Genomic DNA, 19,860 nt, shown 5'->3' with positions numbered 1-19,860 from the left:
TTTTTTAAAATTTTAAAATTTGTTCCAATTAGTTGTACATGACAGTAGAATGCATTCATACATTTTGATAGATCATACGTACATGGAGTGTAACCTCTCATTTTTTTCTGATTATACATATTGTAGGATCACATCAGTCATGTAGTCAGTGTGCTGAATAATCACATGAACATACACAATCTATTCTTGGGTTGCCCCTCCTTATCTGTGTCTTTGGGAAGACACTCTGAAGCTCTGTTTCTTTACCTCATTTTTAGTATCAAAGATGCCTGTTCAACATGGGTAAGAATTAGGAAAAGCTGGGTAGTGATGGTGTACGCCTGTAATCCCAGAGGCTCAGGAGGCTGAGGCAGGAGAATCATGAGTTCGAAGCCAGCCTCAGCAAAAGCGAGGTGCTAAGCAACTCAGTGAGACCCTGTCTCTAAATAAAATTCAAAATGGGGCTGGGGATGTGGTTCAGTGGTCAAGTGCTCCTGAGTTCAATCCCTGGTAAAGAATTAGGAAAAAAAATTGCATGTGTACCAAAATCAGTGCAATTTATTTTCTAGAAGCCATTGAATTCATTTTGATAAATCATTTATACACACCCTACACTGTTAGAGAGTAAGTTAAACATGGTTTAAAGTTCCCTCTCTAATTTTAAGGGGAAACATTATTTGAATATCTTGCTAAAATTTAAAAATCTGATTCTAGATTGGCACCTGAGATTCCATATTTATAACAAACTCTCAGATGGGACCAGTAGCACATGATGATTGCACATGGACTTCAGTTTGAATACTAGTTGTTAATTAATTTGATAAATATAAAATAGTACAAAATAAAAAATGAAAAATTAGAAATAATGGCTGAGATTAATAGAAACCATAAGCTCACATTCCCATGAAGCTCAGTATAGCTGAATTGTATGCTTGTACAGAACACACCATAATTTGATTGCTCAAACCAGTGATAAGAAAAACAGTCTTAGAAGCAGAGAAAACACATGCAATACCTACAGAACAAGGGTAAGAATGACAATAGACTTCCTGTAAGGAAAAATAAGGTACAACTAAACTGCTAATTATCAGGAAAAAAATGTTTTGTTGTAAATCCAGATTTTTTAGCATATTTCTGGAAACATGATTTTAATTGAAAATAAAATGTGTAGTCCTATTTTTTTCCCCAAAATTTCTGCTAAAGACCTTTGCTTTCTTTGTCACTGCGTCAGTTGCTCCTGTTGCAATTTGTATCCTTATGCTTGCAAAAATGCCCTTTGTAATTAGATCTTTGTGTACTCAGTGTGATAAAGGTCAATTCTGCTTTCTGTTACATTGCATTTTCTTAAGGATGATACTTGTCACTCAGATTCTGATTTCTAATCTCTATTTCTCCATGATTTTACTGTCAGCAGGAAGTCTGTTAAGTATTTGTACAATCTGCTACAAAAATGATTTCCCAAAAGGATGTCATGCGAAAAAATCTGAAGATGGTCCATGGCTACCCCATGGTCTATGCTTTTGCCCACAACTGGGAAAGGATTGAAAGGTTCCGCAGCAGGCCAGATGACATCGTGATAGCAACTTACCCTAAGTCAGGTGAGTTCTGAAGGACTGATGCAGGTCTGACTTCGACTTTTGTTTTCTGGAATGAACTTCTCTGTAAAATTATCATCCTAAGTAAAGTTAATATTCCTATTAGTCAGTGTCACCATCTACTTCTAGTATATTAAAATAGACATTGTGGTATAAAAATGGAAACTCAGGATTAAGTTCCTAATTGCATATAGTAATATGAAAGGCTTCTGCTTTTCTTACTAGAATTAGGTACTGATTATGAAAAAGTTTGCTTTTTTTCTACAGGTACCACTTGGATTAGTGAAATCTTGGACATGGTTCTAAATGGTGGAGATGTTGAAAAATGTAAAAGAGATGTTATTTCTGCTAAAGTTCCCATGCTGGAAATGGCTGTTCCTGGAATAAGTATGTCAGGTAAATTTGTCACCTGGTAATTATAATTTTGTAATATTATTTACATAACATGTGTATTATTATATCTGTAATGGCCACTCAGAGAAATTCAGATTTGGTAGCATTAAAATGAAAGTTGCAAGCAATATGATAACCAAGGCATATAAAGAACTGTTGCTTAGTCCATTGCACATCCAGGTATGATACCAAAGATGAAAGGGTTCAATAGTAGAAAGCACTTGAATTTGGTTAATAATATGAATAGCGTTCCTCGTGTTTTATTGACTTTTATTGTATAGAATTTGTCACATTAGAGCAATGACTTCAAACTTAAGACATCTTGTAATTTAAGAAATAAGCAAAGAAGTTTACCAACTCTGTTTTAAGAATGAAATTTATTAATAAAATTCACTTTTCATTTCACATATATTTATGGAGTACTTCTAAAGAACTTCATTGTGCTATTAGTCAGATACAAAATAATTATTAAATTATATATTTTACTCCCAGGAAGCTTACGATTACTGTGACAATAAAAATATAAATACATTAACAATATATCAATATTATTAATCTTACAGAGTATCAGATGCCAGGAAAAGGAATAATAGGAGAGCTTCCTTCAGGTTGAGTGTTAGGGGCAGCTACTGGGAATTAAGACTCAAAGCCATGCACACAGTTGGAAAAAGCTCATTCCAGGAAGGTAAAGCATTAGGCATAAGTGCTTTTATTTTGGGGGGTATTGGGAATTGATTGGGGCACTCGGCCACTGGACCACATCCCCAGCCCTATTTTGTATTTTATTTAGAGACAGGGTCTCACCGAGTTGCTTAGCACTTCGTTTTTGCTTAGGCTGGCTTTGAACTTGAGATCCTCCTACCTCAGCCTCCCGAGCTACTGTGATTACAGGCATGTGCCTCTGTGCCCTGCAGGCATAAGGGTCTTGATGTAGAAAAAACCCGGCGTAGGACACGAACTAAAATCTGACCATCAAAAGAGGGGAAAGGGGCATGTAAAGCAAACAGAGATTAATAAGCAAGGACAAATTATGTAAGGCTTGTGATTCTTAACAAGTTCTTCAATTTTATTCTGAACTTAGTGCAAAAGACATAGAAGAGTTTTAAGCAAGGAAAAACTATGAAGCTGTGCTATATTTATATTTAAAATGGAATTATTCCACTGGCTTCTGTGAGAGATGAAATTGAGGATTCCCGACAAGATATGTTATACTTATTCTATTGATGAACTGCATAGTAAATGTAAGGGAAGTTGAAGAATTAAGGATGATTCCCAAGTTTTATTATGATAAATCAAGGAGACTATGGAATGATTTACTATTACGGAAAGTATTTGGAGAGGAATATATCTGGATATAAGACAATTAATAATTCAGCTTCAAAATGTTAAGTTCAAGATGGCACTGAAAAATTTAAATAATGGATTAAAATTATAGTGTTTGGAACATGTTGAAATATATGCATTAGACCACTCCCAGGATTATTGGGTGTGGTAAGCAATGCTATAGCCCAGGGAAAGCCAGAGGAAAAACATGAAAAGAGCAGAAGTCTGTAGAAACTAGATGTGGAGGCTTGGTAGGGGGATAGGAGTTGCCAAAAGACAGGGAAAAGAAAAGTCATTTACCTAAGAGGGAATGAAAGAACATGGTGTCCTATAGGGATGAGAGAAGGGTAGCTGAAGGGGAGCTTGGCTCTTGAGCTCTGCTAGAAACCAGAGATATGAAGGTGGATGGCGTAAACCTGCTTATCAATGTCAAGAGCAGAACCCAAATCCTCTCCCATAGAGGAGGTATCTCTCAGCAGACAGGCTGGACTGATTACGTCCATATGCAGACAGGGATCAACCGGGAGGGTGTCAGTCCTACTGTGGTTGTCTGTAGGTCGAGGCCAAACTGCTAAGGCTTGGAACTGAAGGACTGTGCTGGGGAAGTAACCAAAATGAGTTCCAGAATGAGGTAAGACTTCAAATCCAGATTCCTCAGAAAACTTGGAATGGAACCACCATTTGACCCAGTTATCCCTCACCTCAGTTATACCCAAAGGACTTAAAATCAGCATACTATTGTGACACAGCCACGTCAATGTTCACAGCAGCTCAATAGCTAAGTTATGGAACCAACCTAGGTGCCCTTCAACAGATGAATGGATAAAGAAGATGTGGTACATATACACAATGGAATATTACTCAGCCATAGGAAAGTATGAAATGAAAAAGTGAGTCAAAATAATCTGAGACAAGGAGTCAAGGATTATTGACATGAAGTAGGGTTAGGATGCTAAGCAAGCTGGGGAGGGTTGCCAGAGAGGGAACAGTCGTTCAGTTAGGAGATGAGGGTAAACTCTGGCCCTCAGATTTACTCTGGATCCTGAATGGGGATACTTGTGATGGATTTGCATTTTCTTAACATTCATATTTGTGGATATAAAGAGCTCATTTAAAGAGACTCATATGGTGAAATGATTAAGATACTAGGGAAAGAAATTTTACAGGTAGCTGAGGGAGAGATCTGGAAAAACAGAATTGTGGAAGACTTCATAAAAGTAATGGAAGCAAGTTCATTTCATATACATTTGGGAAGAGTGAATTGTGGAAAATTATAATTTCTCATTTCTCTGTGCTGGGTAAAGTGACTGTAGCTACCATGTTGGAAGTATAATAAAATTCCTGGTGGAATTTTATAGATCCATAATTCACGTTTTCAGATAACATACAAGAAACTCAATTAAATTGAAAATTCAGAAAAGTCACCTTTATTGCGTGGGAGATATTTAAGCTAACGAGATCTGTTTTTATTGACATAAGAAGGTTCTTCTTAATGCAAATCATGCTGTTCACTGTGCTCTACTGGACATCCCTTGGTGAAGAAAACAAGTTACCTGCTCTGTTGGAATCTCCATTGTGTTGTGTGTGTTTGCGGGTGAGGGTGAGAAGAGGTATGGGAAGAGACACTAAACAAGGAACTAAATAAACTTAAAAAATATGTGTCAAAAAGAACATTTGAAGAGAGTGTTTTAATGACAAATGAGAGACTTCTAACATATATAAGAAATTATTGCAAACAACAGAAACAATTATTGTTTTCAAAAGTCAGACACAATTTTGTGTGGGAAGACCTTCCTATGCAGAAGGTGGAAAGATTGTATATAATTAGAAGGTAATTTAGAGGTTAGGTTGGATATAAGTAATACTGTGAAAAACAAAGGAAAGATGCATAGGACTTTAAGATTTAGTGGATGAGTCTGGGGATATAGCTCAGTGGGTAGAGTGCTTGTCTTGCTAGCAGAAGGCCCCGGGTTCAATCCCCAGCACCGCAAAAAAAAGAAAAAAAAAAAAAAAAAAAAAGATTTAGTGGATGAGAGACCTGAAGGAGGAGATATGATAAAACTTAAAATTACCAAAGTAGACATTATTATCCCTCAATTTGGAGAAGGGGAAATGAAGCATGGAGACTCAGATATTTTTAAAATATCTGACAATGAATAAGTGATAGTATTTTAACACAGGAATAATAGTCTTAAATTGTACACTCTTAACTATTACAAAATACTACCCCTTGGAATGCAGAGAAATGCCTGTAAGTGGTACAACCTTTAGCTACATGATATGCTGCTCAAAAGCATCTTGAAAAATTGGCTGACAAGATGAGGAAATGCAGGCTCCTTGGAGACTCTAATTTTTCTAAATACCAAACTAAAATTCCCTAGGTTTAGAACAATTAGAGAAGAATCCATCACCTCGGATTGTGAAGACACATCTACCAACTGACCTTTTTCCTAAGACTTTCTGGGAGAACAACTGCAAGGTATGCGCTTGACTGCAAGCTGATTTTAAAGTGTGACCCTGTCTCTTTACCCATTCACATATTAAGAAAATGGCCTGATGTTTAATCGACTGTGACCATGAGAACTGAGCTACATGAGGAATTGTTTCAACTTAAAAAAAAAAATTTAGTGTAAGCTTACTTACTTAAGTTATCTACACTTGAGTCGCAACAGAATCCTCACCTTAGGACAGTGTTAGTACTTTGAATCTTCCGCTGTCCCTAGATATTGTGACCTTCTACAAAAACTTAACATAAGAGTGCTAGCTCTTATTTATATGGTAAAATTCTTCAGGGAACATTTATTTGTGCCTGCATATATATTTGATTTGGGTTAAGTTTTAAATTTCAAATTCTATTCTTCAATAGCTATAGTGTTATTAAGATTATTGCTTTCATGTTACCTGACTTTTGCTAGTTTGTAGTATGTGAAGAAATTTTCCAAGTTGTTGAATTTATGAATGAAAAATTATTCACATAATACATACCCACCTTGTAGAGGTTTGAGGATTTGTTATGATACCCACCATTTTGTTCTTGATCTTAGTTGTTTGTAGCTTCTCTTTTATCTTTGCTGTTCTTGCTAAAGGTTTATCAAATTTATTAATTTTTTAAAAGTCACATTTTTGTTTCTATTATATTTCTACTTTCATTTTCATGGATTTGTGCTCTTATTTTTATTATTGTTGTCCTGCTTGTTTGGGTTTAATTACTCTTTCTTTTTAAATTTCTTCAGATAAGAATGTAGATTATTAATTTGGTGCCTTTCCTCTATTTCTAGAGTAAGCATTTAGTGAAGTAATTTCCTCTTGGAATTGCTTTGGTTATATTCCACAAATTTTGATATGGTGTACTTTGATTTTCACTCAATACTATGAATGTTTTTATTCCATTTGAAATTCACTTTTTTAATGTACAATTATTTCAAAGTTTGGTGTTTCATTTCCAATGTTTAAGAATTTTCATGCTGCCTTTTTATTATTGCTTTCTAGTTTGATTCCATTTTCATCGAAGACTGTACATTATATAATTTTTATTCTTTAAAGTATCTTATATTTTATCTCCATCTATGTGAATGTTCCATGGGAACTTGAGAAGAATGTACATTTTCCTTTATTGGTTGGAATGTTCTATAAATTCTGGTTAGATCCTGTTGCCTGATAATATTATTTGGTTCTTTATCCTTGTTTGTTTTCTAGCGGTTGGTGGTTTGGTCAGTTGATGAGGTGAATTATGAACATCCCCAAGTATAACTTTTGACTTGATTGCTGATTTTAGCTTACCAGGGTTTGATCCATGTTCTGAAGTATATTATTTTGTGTTTGGGCGTTAGGGTTGCATTATCTCGTTAGTGGCTTAATCCTTTTGTTGTTATGCAATGTCCTTTCTTGTCCCTAGTAATTTTTTGTACTGAATTTTACCTCATCTCATATTCCAGAAAGCCACTCCTGGTTTTTACAGATGAATGTTTGCATGAGATTTCTTTCTACATTCATTTACTTTCAACTTATTGTCACTTTGAAGTGAGTTTCTTGTAAATATCATGATTTTTAAAATCTGCTCTGCCAATTTCTTTAAATTCATATACTTCTATCATTTACATTTAAAAAAAACTGACATTTTAAAACTAAAATCTGTCATGGCTATTTTTTTTTTTTTTTGCTTTTTGTTGTTTGTCATACCTTTGTTTCTGCATTTTTTTCCCATTGCTTAGTTTACCAAAAATTTTTTTTAAAAACTTTATTGTATCTTCTTTTTGAATCTTTTATTTTTTATTTATTTATTTATTTATTTATTTATTTTTTATTTTTCTTTTTTACGTTTACATAGGGTAATGATGTTTATTATATTTTTCCCCTCCCCCCCACCCCTCCCACCCCTCCCACCCCTCTTTTCCCTCTATACAGTCCTTCTTTCCTTCATTCTTACTGCTCTCCTTAGCCTAACTCTAAACCTAACCCTAAACCTAATGCTAGCCCGTCCCACCCCCCATTATATGTCCTCATCCGCTTATCAGCGAGATCATTCGTCCTTTAGTTTTTTGAGATTGGCTTATCTCACTTAGCATGATATTCTCCAATTTCGACCATTTGCCTACAAATGCCATAATTTTATCATTCTTCATTGCGGAGTAATATTCCATTGTATAAATATGCCACAGTTTCTTTATCCATTCATCAACTGAAGGGCATCTAGGTTGGTTCCACAATCTGGCTATGGTGAATTGAGCAGCAATGAACATTGATGTGGCTGTATCTCTGTAGTATGCTGATTTTAAGTCCTTTGGGTATAGGCCAAGGAGTGGGATAGCTGGGTCAAATGGTGTTTCCATTCCAAGCTTTCTGAGGAATCTCCACACTGCTTTCCAGAGTGGTTGCACTAATTTGCAACCCCACCAGCAATGTATGAGTGTTCCTTTTTCACCACATCCTCGCCAACACCTATTGTTGCTTGTATTCTTGATAATCGCCATTCTAATTGGGGTGAGATGAAATCTTAGGGTAGTTTTGATTTGCATTTCCCTTATTACTAGGGATGTTGAACATTTTTTCATATATCTGGTGATTACTTGTACATCTTCTTCTGTGAAGTGTCTGTTCATTTCCTTAGCCCATTTGTTGATTGGATTATTTGTATTCTTCGTGTAGAGTTTTTTGAGTTCTTTATAGATTCTGGAAATTAGCGCTCTATCTGAGGTATGGTTGGCAAAGATATTCTCCCACTCTGTAGGCTCTCTCTTCACATTTCTGATAGTTTCCTTTGCTGAGAGAAAGCTTTTTAGTTTGAATCTATCCCAGTTGTTGATTCTTGCTTTCATTTCTTCTGCTATGGGAGTCCTGTTAAGGAAATCTGATCCTGAGCCAACAAGTTGAAGATTTGGACCTACTTTTTCTTCTATAAGATGCAGGGTCTCTGGTCTGATTCCGAGGTCCTTGATCCATTTTGAGTTGAGTTTTGTGTAGGGTGAGAGATAGGGGTTTAGTTTCATTCTATTGCATATAGTTTTCCAGTTTTCCCAGCACCATTTGTTGAAGAGGCTATCTTTTCTCCATTGCATATTGTTGGAACCTTTGTCTAGTATGAGAAAATTGTATTTATTTGGGTTTGTGTCCATGTCATCTATTCTGTACCATTGATCTACCTGTCTATTTTGGTACCAATACCATGCCGTTTTTGTTACTATTGCTTTGTAGTAGAGTTGAAGATCTGGTATTGCAATACCCCCCGCTTCGCTCTTGCTACTGAGGATTGCTTTAGCTATTCTAGGTTTTTTATTCTTCCAGATGAATTTCATAATTGCTTGCTCTATTTCTGCAAGGTACATCATTGGGATTTTAATTGGAATTGCATTGAATCTGTATAGCACTTTAGGTAGTATAGCCATTTTGACGATATTAATTCTGCCTATCCAGGAACATGGGAGATCTTTCCATCTTCTAAGGTTTTCTTGAATTTCTTTCTTTAGTGTTCTGTAGTTCTCATTGTAGAGGTCTTTCACCTCTTTTGTGAGATTGATTCCCAAGTATTTTATTTTTTTCGATGCTATTGTGAATGGGGTAGTTTTCCTAATTTCTCTTTCTGAAGATTCATCACTTATGTATAAAAATGCATTGGATTTATGAGCATTGATCTTGTAACCTGCTACTTTACTGAATTCACTTATGAGTTCTAAAAGTTTTCTGGTGGAATTTCCAGGTTCCTCTAAATATATAATCATGTCATCAGCGAACAGGGATAGTTTGAGTTCTTCTTTTCCTATTCGTATCCCTTTAATTTCTTTGGTTTGTCTGATTGCTCTGGCTAGAGTCTCAAGGACGATGTTGAATAGAAGCGGTGAAAGAGGGCATCCCTGCCTTGTTCCAGTTTTTAGGGGGAACGCTTTCAGTTTTTCACCATTTAGAATGATATTAGCCATGGGCTTAGCGTAGATGGCCTTTATAATGTTTAGGAATGTTCCCATTACCCCAATTTTTTCTAGTGTTTTGAGCATGAAGGGATGCTGTATTTTATCAAATGCTTTTTCTGCATCTATTGAAATAATCATGTGATTCTTAACTTTAAGTCTGTTGATATGGTGAATGACATTTATTGATTTCCGAATGTTGAACCAACCTTGCATCCCTGGGATAAAACCCACTTGATCGTGGTGCACTATCTTTTTAATATATATTTGTATGCGATTTGCTAAAATTTTGTTGAGAATTTTTGCATCGATGTTCATTAAGGATATTGGTCTGAAATTTTCTTTCCTTGATGTGTCTCTGTCTGGTTTAGGTATCAGGGTGATATTGGCTTCATAGAACGAGTTTGGTAGGGTTCCCTCCTCTTCTATTTCATGGAATAGTTTGAGGAGTATTGGAATGAGCTCTTCTTTAAAGGTTTTGTAGAACTCGGCTGAGAACCCATCTGGTCCTGGACTTTTCTTTGTTGGTAGGCTTTTGATGACCTCTTCTATTTCATTGCTTGAAATTGGTTTATTTAAGTTGTGTATGTCCTCCTCGTTCAGTTTAGGTAGTTCATATGTCTCTAGAAATTTGTTGATGTCTTCAAGGTTTTCTGTTTTGTTGGAGTATAGATTTTCGAAATAGCTTCTAATTATGTTTTGTATTTCACTCGTGTCTGTTGTGATGTTTCCTTGTTCATTCCGAATTTTAGTAATTTGAGTTTTCTCCCTCTTTCTCTTTGTTAGTGTGGCTAAGGGTTTATCAATTTTATTTATTTTTTCAAAGAACCAACTATTTATTTTATTAATTTTTCCGATTGTTTCTTTTGTTTCGATTTCGTTGATTTCGGCTCTGATTTTAACTATTTCCTGTCTTCTACTACTTTTGGTATTGGTCTGCTCTTCTTTTTCTAGTGCTTTGAGCTGTAGTGTTAACTCGTTTATTTGTTGATTTCTACTTCTTTTTTTGAATGCACCCCATGAAATAAATCTTCCTCTAAGTACTGCTTTCATAGTGTCCCAGAGATTTTGATATGATGTGTCTTTGTTCTCGTTTACTTCTAAGAATTTTTTTATTTCCCTCCTGATGTCTTCTGTTATCCATTCATCATATAATAGTGTATGATTTAGTCTCCAGGTATTGGAGAAGTTTCTGTTTTTTATTCTGTCATTTATTTCTAATTTCAATCCATTATGATCTGATAGAGTACAAGGTAGTATCTCTATCTTCTTGTATTTACTAACAGTAGCTTTGTGGCATAAAATATGGTCTATTTTAGAGAAGGATCCATGTGCTGCTGAGAAGAAAGTGTATTCATTCTTTGTTGGATGATATATTCTATATATGTCCGTTAAGTCTAAATTGCTGATTGTGTTGTTGAGATCTATAGTTTCTTTATTCAATTTTTGTTTGGACGATCTATCCAGTGGTGAGAGAGGTGTGTTAAAATCGCCTAGTATTATTGTGTTGTGGTCTATTTGATTTCTGGAATTGAGAAGGATTTGTTTGACGTACGTGGATGAGCCAATGTTCGGGGCATAGATATTTATGATTGTTATGTCTTGCTGATTTATGCTTCCCTTAAGCAGCATGTAATGTCCTTCTTTATCCCTTCTGACTAGTTTGGTTTGAAGTCCACATTATCTGAGATGAGGATGGATACTCCAGCTTTTTTGCTGTGTCCGTGTGCATGGTATGTTTGTCCCCATCCTTTCACCTTTAGTCTATGGGTGTCTCTTTCTATGAGATGAGTCTCTTGCAGGCAGCATATTGTTGGATTTTTCTTTTTAATCCAATCTGCCAGTCTGTGTCTTTTGATTGATGAATTCAGGCCATTAACATTCAGGGTTATTATTGTGATATGATTTGTATTCCCAGTCAATTGACTCATATTTGTTTTTGACATGATTTGGTTTCTCCTTTATTTGGCTATTCCTTTAGGCTAGCGCCTCCTGTTGCTGATTTGCATCGTTGTTTTTCATCTCTTCCTCATGGAATATTTTGCTGAGAATGTTCTGTAATGCTGGCTTTCTTTTTGTAAATTCCTTTAGCTTTTGTTTATCATGGAAGGATCTTATTTCATCGTCAAATTTGAAGGTAAGTTTTGCTGGGTATAAGATTCTTGGTTGGCATCCATTTTCTTTCAGGGCTTGGTATATGTTGTTCCAGGCCCTTCTAGCTTTTAGGGTCTGGATTGAAAAATCTGCTGATATTCTTATTGGTTTCCCTCTGAATGTAATTTGATTCTTTTCTCTCGTGGCCTTTAAAATTCTGTCTTTATTTTGTATGTTAGGTATTTTCATAATAATGTGCCTTGGTGTGGGTCTGTTGTAATTTTGTATGTTTGGAGTTCTATAAGCCTCTTGTACTTGGTTTTCCATTTCGTTCTTCAGATTTGGGAAATTTTCTGTTATTATTTCATTGAATAGATTGTTCATTCCTTTGGTTTGTTTCTCTAAGCCTTCCTCAATCCCAATAATTCTCAAATTTGGCCTTTTCATGATATCCCATAGTTCTTGGAGATTCTGTTCATGATTTCTTACCATCTTCTCTGTTTGTTCCACTTTGTTTTCAAGGTTAAATATTTTGTCTTCAATGTCTGAGGTTCTGTCTTCCAGGTGTTCTATCCTATTGGTTATGCTTTCTATGGAGTTTTTAACTTGGTTTATTGTTTCCTTCATTTCAAGGATTTCAGTTTGGTTTTTTTTCAGTATCTCTAACTCTTTATTGAAATGATCTCTTGCTTCCCGTATTTGGTCTTTTAACTGTTGATTGGTGCGATCATTTAATGCCTGCATTTGCTCTTTCATCTCCTCCTTCAATGCCTGCATTTGCTCTTTCATCTCCTCATTAGCTTCCCTGATCGTTTTAATTACGTACATTCTGAACTCCCTTTCTGACATTTCTTCTGCTGTGCTGTCATTGGGTTTTATTGATGTAGTATCTAGGTTTGTTTGGGACATTTTCTTCCCTTGTTTTCTCATAATGGTCAGTTGTCAGTGGGACCCTGAGATATTGCAGTTTTCCACTATTGGCTTATAGTGTCCCAGTAGATTTCCAGTGTATCACCTCCCAGCCTTCAGTAGCCTGATGTCTTGGAGGAATCTGATAAAGCAGCTCATTCGAAGAATACTGCCCCTAGCCCCCTACTGGTTCCACGTTTTGGAACTGGCTCTGTGCGGAAATGCTCTCACTGTGGGCCTGCACCGTGCAGCTGGCCGTGTGGGAAGAGCCCACTGCCGTGGAAGACTACCTTGGGAAGACTCAAGCTGCCCTGCCCGGCTCTGCTAAGCCACCTCTATCTGGGCCTGCCACCCGGGCTGAGCTTTACCCAGTGGGCAGACTCACCCGTGGCTCTATTTCAGTCCGAGTCTCTCAATGCCTCCCCTTCTTAACTCCTGGGTTCTGGAGCGACTGGGGGTGCAGTCTCCCTCTAGGCCGCCATCTTGGATCGCCCCGTGAAGAGAGCCCGCAGCCGGAGTGGGCAGAGCCGCCTGAAGAGGTCTCCGGCTGCCCTGCCCTTATCCCTGAGGCTGATTGCAGATCGAGGCTCTCCGCTGGTTCTTTGCAGGAGTACACTGCACTGCAGCGGCTCCGGGACTCGGAGCGTGCTCTGTTCAGACAGGCTCTCACTAGCGGGCCAGTTCCATTCCGAGAACCTGGAGAAGCTGGCTGTGTGGGCGGGGCCCACCGCCGGAGTGCGCAGGACTGCCTGTGGATGACTCTAGCTGCCCTGCCCGGCTCCGATAAGCCACCTCTATCTGGGCCTGCCACCCGGGCCGAGCTTTACCCAGTGGGCAGACTCACCCGTGGCTCCACTTCAGTCCGAGTCTCTCAATGCCTCCCCTTCTTAACTCCTGGGTTCTGGAGCGACCGGGGGTGCAGTCTCCCTCTAGGCCGCCATCTTGGATCGCCCCGTGAAGAGAGCCCGCAGCCGGAGTGGGCAGAGCCGCCTGAAGAGGTCTCCGGCTGCCCTGCCCTTATCCCTGAGGCTGATTGCAGATCGAGGCTCTCCGCTGGTTCTTTGCAGGAGTACACTGCACTGCAGCGGCTCCGGGACTCGGAGCCTGCTCTGTTCAGACAGGCTCTCACTAGCGGGCCAGTTCCGTTCCGAGAACCTGGAGAAGCTGGCTGTGTAGGCGGGGCCCACCGCCCTATTTTTTATTTATTTTTATGTGATGCTGAGGATCAAACCCAGTGCCTCACACATTGCAGGCAAGTGCTCTACCACGGAGCTATATCTCCAGCGCCATGCCAGAACTTTTTTTAAGAGTGTCATTTTCACTTGCTTATAATGTTTTTGAGGAGTTTTTTGTTATTATTTTGTTTTTAGATATGGTTTTCTTAGTGACTACTCTAGATATCACTATCAACATATAAGCATACATAACTTATCACAAACTATTGTTGTCAGCATTTTTCTCCTTCAAATAAAATGTAGCCATCTTACTTTATTTTCTGTGCCCTCCCCACATGTTAAACATAAGGGTCTGAAGTGTTTCCAGTACATGAATAATGTGCCTCATCAGTGCTGGTGTAATTTGCTTCAATTATAAAATATAAAGAAGAAACTCACCAAGTCAAAGATATTCTTTTATGTTTACCTCTCTTTTACCCATTTTCTTGCTCTTTTTCTTTCTGAGGATTCCATTCTTCTGTGGTCATTTTCTTTCTTTTCGGAGCTTCCATTAGCCGTTCTGTAAGATAGGTCTGCAAATAACAGCTTTTATTGGTTTTCCGTATCTGATAATGTCATTATTTTCCTTCTTGCTTTAAGTAGAGTTTTAACTGCATATACATTTGCAGTTGACAATATTTTGTTTTCTGTACTTGAAAAGTATTTTGCCACTTCTTTTTGGTCTTCATGATTTTGAATGAGAAATTCTTTGCCATTCACATCAATGATCCTTAATATGCAATGTAGTATCTTTCTGGCTGGTTTTTGAGATTTTCATTTGTCCTTCTATTTGAGAAATTTATTAAGAAATTTGTCTTGGTCAGACTTTATTTGGTTTCTCCTTTTTGGAGTTCATTTGGCTTCTTGGATTTCTAGATTTATTTCCTTTAATATACATGAGTGTTACCATTTTGTTGCCTATGACCAAATACCTGATAAGAGCAACTTAGAAGAAGAAAAGTTTATTTTAGGCTCATGGTTTCAGAGGTTGTTCCATGTTGGACTGACTCCATTGCTCTGGGCCCAAAATGAAGTAGAACATCATGGAGGAAGGCATTCATTGCGGCCAGGAAACAGAGAAAGAGAGGGGAAGGAACCACAGGGAATTTTAACCCTGCCAGCACATGCCCCCAGGTGACCCATCTCTTCCAGCCATGCCCCACTTACTTAGAGTTACCACTCAGTTCACTCAGAGTAGGATGGACTGATTATTTTCAGCTCTCACAATCCAATCCAATCATATTACCTTTGGATATTCCTGCATTAACACAGAAGCTTTTGGGGGATACCTCATATATAAACCATTAAGGCATGGGAGATTTTAGTCATCAATTTTCCAAATCATTTTTCAGTTTTTTTTTCTTTCTCCTATTATTCTGGAGTTCTGAATATATGATTGTGGGATCTTTCATTATTATTTCACAGATCCCTAAGATTCTGTTCATTTCTCTTCAGTCTTTTTTCTCTGTGTCGTTTACATCAAGTTACTTCTATTGATGTATCTTCAGGTTTGCTCCTTATATCCTCTATTATGCTTACTGTATTAAGTCCATGAGTAAGCTGTTTTTATTTCAGGTATCGTACATTTTAGGTCTGTAATTTCCATTTACATAAAACTTGTCATGTATAACATGTTTCTTTCCTATCTATGTTTTCATTTATCTCAAGAAAAATTTTAATTGAGGATTATAACTTCTTTATGAAGTTGATTTAGAATCCTGTTCAGATAATTCAAGATTTAATTTATCTCAGTATTGGTGTTGTCTTTTTACATTTAAATTGTGATTTTCCTAGTTTTTAGAAAGGCAGATTATTTCTATTTATATCTTGGATATTTTGATTGTGTCATTAGGATTATTTTCATTAGTTATTTACCCTGTTGAAGTTTTTTAGCACATAGGTTTTTACTGTATTCTTGGGACTTTGTTCCTAGAGGAGTTTATTTTCATGATCCCTGCAATGTCTTTCTTGTCCTGTTGACATTCAGGGGCTGTTGGTGATCTTCCTTTGTCCCTGCTCATGCCACATACAGAGGCATATGGTATGTCTTGGACCGCCTGGTAGTACTGATTGACCTACTGAAAAGAGGACAGAGCCTTGATGTCTGGGGCTTCTTGTGCCACCTGGTGGACGGCAGGCAGAAACAGAGCTTGGCTGCTGTGATTGCTATATGGAACTACCCGTGGGGGCCCCAGCTGTGCAGCAGAAGCTGGGAAAGCCCAGAGCATCAGGTCATGTAGATGAGCCCCAGGTGTAGAATAGAGTTTGAGATTTTCCCCTTCTCTTTTGGGCTTTTTATTTCCTGATCCTTTGTCTAGGATACCAGCAGGGTATTATTTTATTTGGTTTATGCTTGCTAATGGGTCCAGGTCACAAACCACCTTGTTGCCTAATTCAAGAGCATATAGGAGATAAAAAGAAAACCCAGAGGGAGCATACTACATCGTCCTCAAGTTAAGAGGTGACTATTCAGTATAGTTTCAGAGTTTCTGTATCACTGTCTGTTAAATTTGTAGGGCTTTACTGATCCTTAGAGGAGAAAGGCAAGGGAAAGTGGGTGTGTGTCTTCCAGTTTCTGAACTGAATTCCCCTATAAACTGATTTTAATGCCTCTCTTTGCTTTCCCCTGTCTTCTTAGCCTTTCTCTTTTTCAACCTGTCATAGGCTTCCAGGTGCTTAAGTGGTAGAAATGAGGCCACTGAGGCCTCACAATTTTGTTATTTTAAATTTGCTTGGTATTCTCTGTTCTTCCTGAAGATGGTGTAGTTTATTCATGGATCCCAGAGTCAAGGGAGCCAGAAACTGATAAGGTTTTTCCAAAGCATACAGATCTCTATGCTTATCTCATAAAAGCATTGCTCTATCAGAAAAATCACTTAAATTGATTCTGTAATTGAGGTATTGATGAATAAGCATTATCCTCCACAGTTTCTAGGAGAAAATGTACTATGCCATTTTAATTATCTATGGGTTTTTTTTTTTTTTTTTGATACAAATACTTTCTATTTTATTTTTGTTTTCCTCCCTCCTGCAGATAATTTATCTTGCTCGAAATGCCAAGGATGTTGCAGTATCATTTTACCATTTTGACTTAATGAATAACTTACATCCTCTTCCTGGAACATGGGAAGAATATTTGGAGAAATTCATGACTGGAAATGGTAAGTGGGCCTTAGCTTAAAATTCATAAGTGATGTTTTATTTTAAACAGTAGTTAGCCATTATTGTTAGGGATTTTCCTTTCAAAATTTGTTTTTTAAATAAGTACATTCAAATTCAGCACAAATACATTCAAATTCCATTTTAGAAAATTAAGTCAACTGTATCCAACATTTTACTATAATATTCAGTTTATAAACCTGATATCATTGGCATAACGAAAGCATTCTAGAATCCTTTCTCAGTTGCTAGAAATCTGTTCTCAGTCTGTGCTCACAATAGACATTGCTTAACTTGCCAAAATCATTAGTAAGATCTATTATACCTGTTATATTTGTAATAGATACTTGATAGAAATAATTTGAATGAAAGTAGTTTTTTTTCATGTGAAACAATATAATTTATTGGCAGTCAATGCATTTTTTTCTGAAATGCTTTCATTGTATTTCACTTTAAAAAATTTAATTGCTTCTACATCCATAAATACTAATTCTACCTTTTAAAATTGATCTTATGTTCTCAATTCCCATGATTACCAAATTTCACAAAATGTCTTTCCAATTTAACTTATGTTCAGGAAAAAAACTGATTTGATGAATACTTATGGAAATAGACTTTTTCTCTGGTTCTAGTGACCTATGGTTCATGGTTTAATCATGTTAAGAACTGGTGGAAGAAAAAGGAAGAATATCCAATACTTTTCTTATACTATGAAGACATGAAAGAGGTAAAAGTGGTAGATATTTATTCAGTATAACATTCTTGCCCTGTCCTAGGATAAAAAGATTAATCTTCATTTTTGAAATTAATTTATCAAGTCCAAAATAATATCATTTCTTTCCTATCCTCCATGTCTGCTTATCTATATTTTGATAGTCATTAATAATTTTCTAATTATGAAATCAACAACATATTCATTTCCCTCATTTGTTAACCACTGTGTTTCTTTGAATATCCTTTCATTTTGAAATTCTCTCCTAAGTTTACCCATATTGCATACTCATGATCATCCTGTGTGTACTGTCCACTGACTCAGTTGTTTTTCTTTTTGAACTGTTTACTACATTTGAGCGATCACTTCCATGCTCACTTTTTCCATGAATATTTATGTCATGCTCCAACATGTGAATAGGCAATGCATTTTGGTAAATTCTAACTCATCTTTCTCAACTTCAGCTTCTTTTCCCCCAAATCTTCTAGGTACATCCATGCAGGTTTAATTGCTTCCAAAGAAGTTACAAAGATAAATTTATGCCATTAGCAACTGAGAATGATCCACTTTTCATATTTTGTTCATTTCATTCTAAATAGCTTAAGAGTAATTTAGGCCTTGATATCTTTGTACCTTTGAATCTTTTCCTTTTTCCCCTTTTTTTTGAAGTGCTGGGATTGAGTCCATGGTTCAAGCATGCTAGGCAAACACTCTACCACTGATCCCTGGAGTCTACCATTTTTTTTTTTTTTTAAATGGTTTATACCTGAACGAATTCTATTAGTTTTCAAGGCAAACATATATTAAGTCTTCAGTAACTTTAGTTTCTTTAAAAAATTATGGAGAATGGACCCAACCAACTATAAATTTCCTTCAACATTTGGAGTTAACCCATAATAAAAAATTATGTGTGCAATTTTTTACATTTAATCGTCATTTATAATCTTTTCATTTCCTTGAATGTGTGTTTCACCCACTGATAGAATCCAAAGGAGGAAATCAAGAAGATTGCTAGATATCTAGAGAAGGACTTAAATGATGAGATCTTGGATCGGATCATCCATCACACCTCATTTGAAGCGATGAAGGACAACCCTCTGCTGAATTACACACACCTGCCCAGTGCAGTGCTGGATCACAGCAAATCCCCTTTCATGCGCAAAGGTAAACACTGTGCTCATTTTAACTTCCTGTTTTACTTTCTTCTGAAGTATTAGTTCTGTGATCTCTCCTGCATTATTTAGCCTGTTTAGGCTTCAAGTTCTTCATCTGTAAAAATAGGACACTAATAAAGCCTAGCACCAAAAGTTGCTCAATTAGAGTCAACATTACTAAATGAAACAATGTGTGTAAAGCTGATTGTAGAATACATTAATGTCTGAAGAATATTTCTCCTTTTATTTACTATTCTGTTAAATGAGAATGGTTTTTTTATTTATTTATTTATTTATTTATTTATTTATTTTTTTTTTTTTACGTTTACATAGGGTAATGATGTTTATTATATTTTTCCCCTCCCTCCCACCCCTCCCACCCCTCTTTTCCCTCTACACAGTCCTTCTTTCCTTCATTCTTACTGCTCTCCTTAGCTTAACTCTAAACCTAACCCTAAACCTAATGCTAGCCCCTCCCACCCCCCATTATATGTCCTCATCCGCTTATCAGCGAGATCATTCGTCCTTTAGTTTTTTGAGATTGGCTTATCTCACTTAGCATGATATTCTCCAATTTCGACCATTTGCCTACAAATGCCATAATTTTATCATTCTTCATTGCGGAGTAATATTCCATTGTATAAATATGCCACAGTTTCTTTATCCATTCATCAACTGAAGGACATCTAGGTTGGTTCCACAATCTGGCTATGGTGAATTGAGCAGCAATGAACATTGATGTGGCTGTATCTCTGTAGTATGCTGATTTTAAGTCCTTTGGGTATAGGCCAAGGAGTGGGATAGCTGGGTCAAATGGTGTTTCCATTCCAAGCTTTCTGAGGAATCTCCACACTGCTTTCCAGAGTGGTTGCACTAATTTGCAACCCCACCAGCAATGTATGAGTGTTCCTTTTTCACCACATCCTC

General features: G+C 36.8%; 1 protein-coding gene across 2 annotated transcripts in view; it reads left to right on the top strand.

Annotated features, from left to right (window-relative positions):
- LOC124994471 (sulfotransferase 1B1-like) overlaps positions 1 to 19,860 on the top strand; it is a 32,571-nt gene that overhangs the window by 1,320 nt on the left and 11,391 nt on the right. Inside the window, exons 2-7 of one of the 2 annotated variants that reach the window (XM_047566421.1) lie at positions 1,391 to 1,577; positions 1,842 to 1,970; positions 5,672 to 5,769; positions 16,943 to 17,069; positions 17,700 to 17,794; positions 18,763 to 18,943. In XM_047566421.1, the coding sequence (XP_047422377.1) occupies positions 1,430 to 1,577; positions 1,842 to 1,970; positions 5,672 to 5,769; positions 16,943 to 17,069; positions 17,700 to 17,794; positions 18,763 to 18,943 (778 nt within the window). In that variant the 5' untranslated portion in view covers positions 1,391 to 1,429. The remainder of the gene's footprint in view (positions 1 to 1,390; positions 1,578 to 1,841; positions 1,971 to 5,671; positions 5,770 to 16,942; positions 17,070 to 17,699; positions 17,795 to 18,762; positions 18,944 to 19,860) is intronic. The other variant, XM_047566420.1, reaches the window with a different exon arrangement.

This window comes from Sciurus carolinensis, chromosome 10 (assembly GCF_902686445.1).
Source record: "Sciurus carolinensis chromosome 10, mSciCar1.2, whole genome shotgun sequence".
NCBI lineage: Eukaryota > Metazoa > Chordata > Mammalia > Rodentia > Sciuridae > Sciurus > Sciurus carolinensis.
Note: the sequence above shows the minus strand (reverse complement) of the source record. Positions and strands in the feature narration are given on the sequence as shown.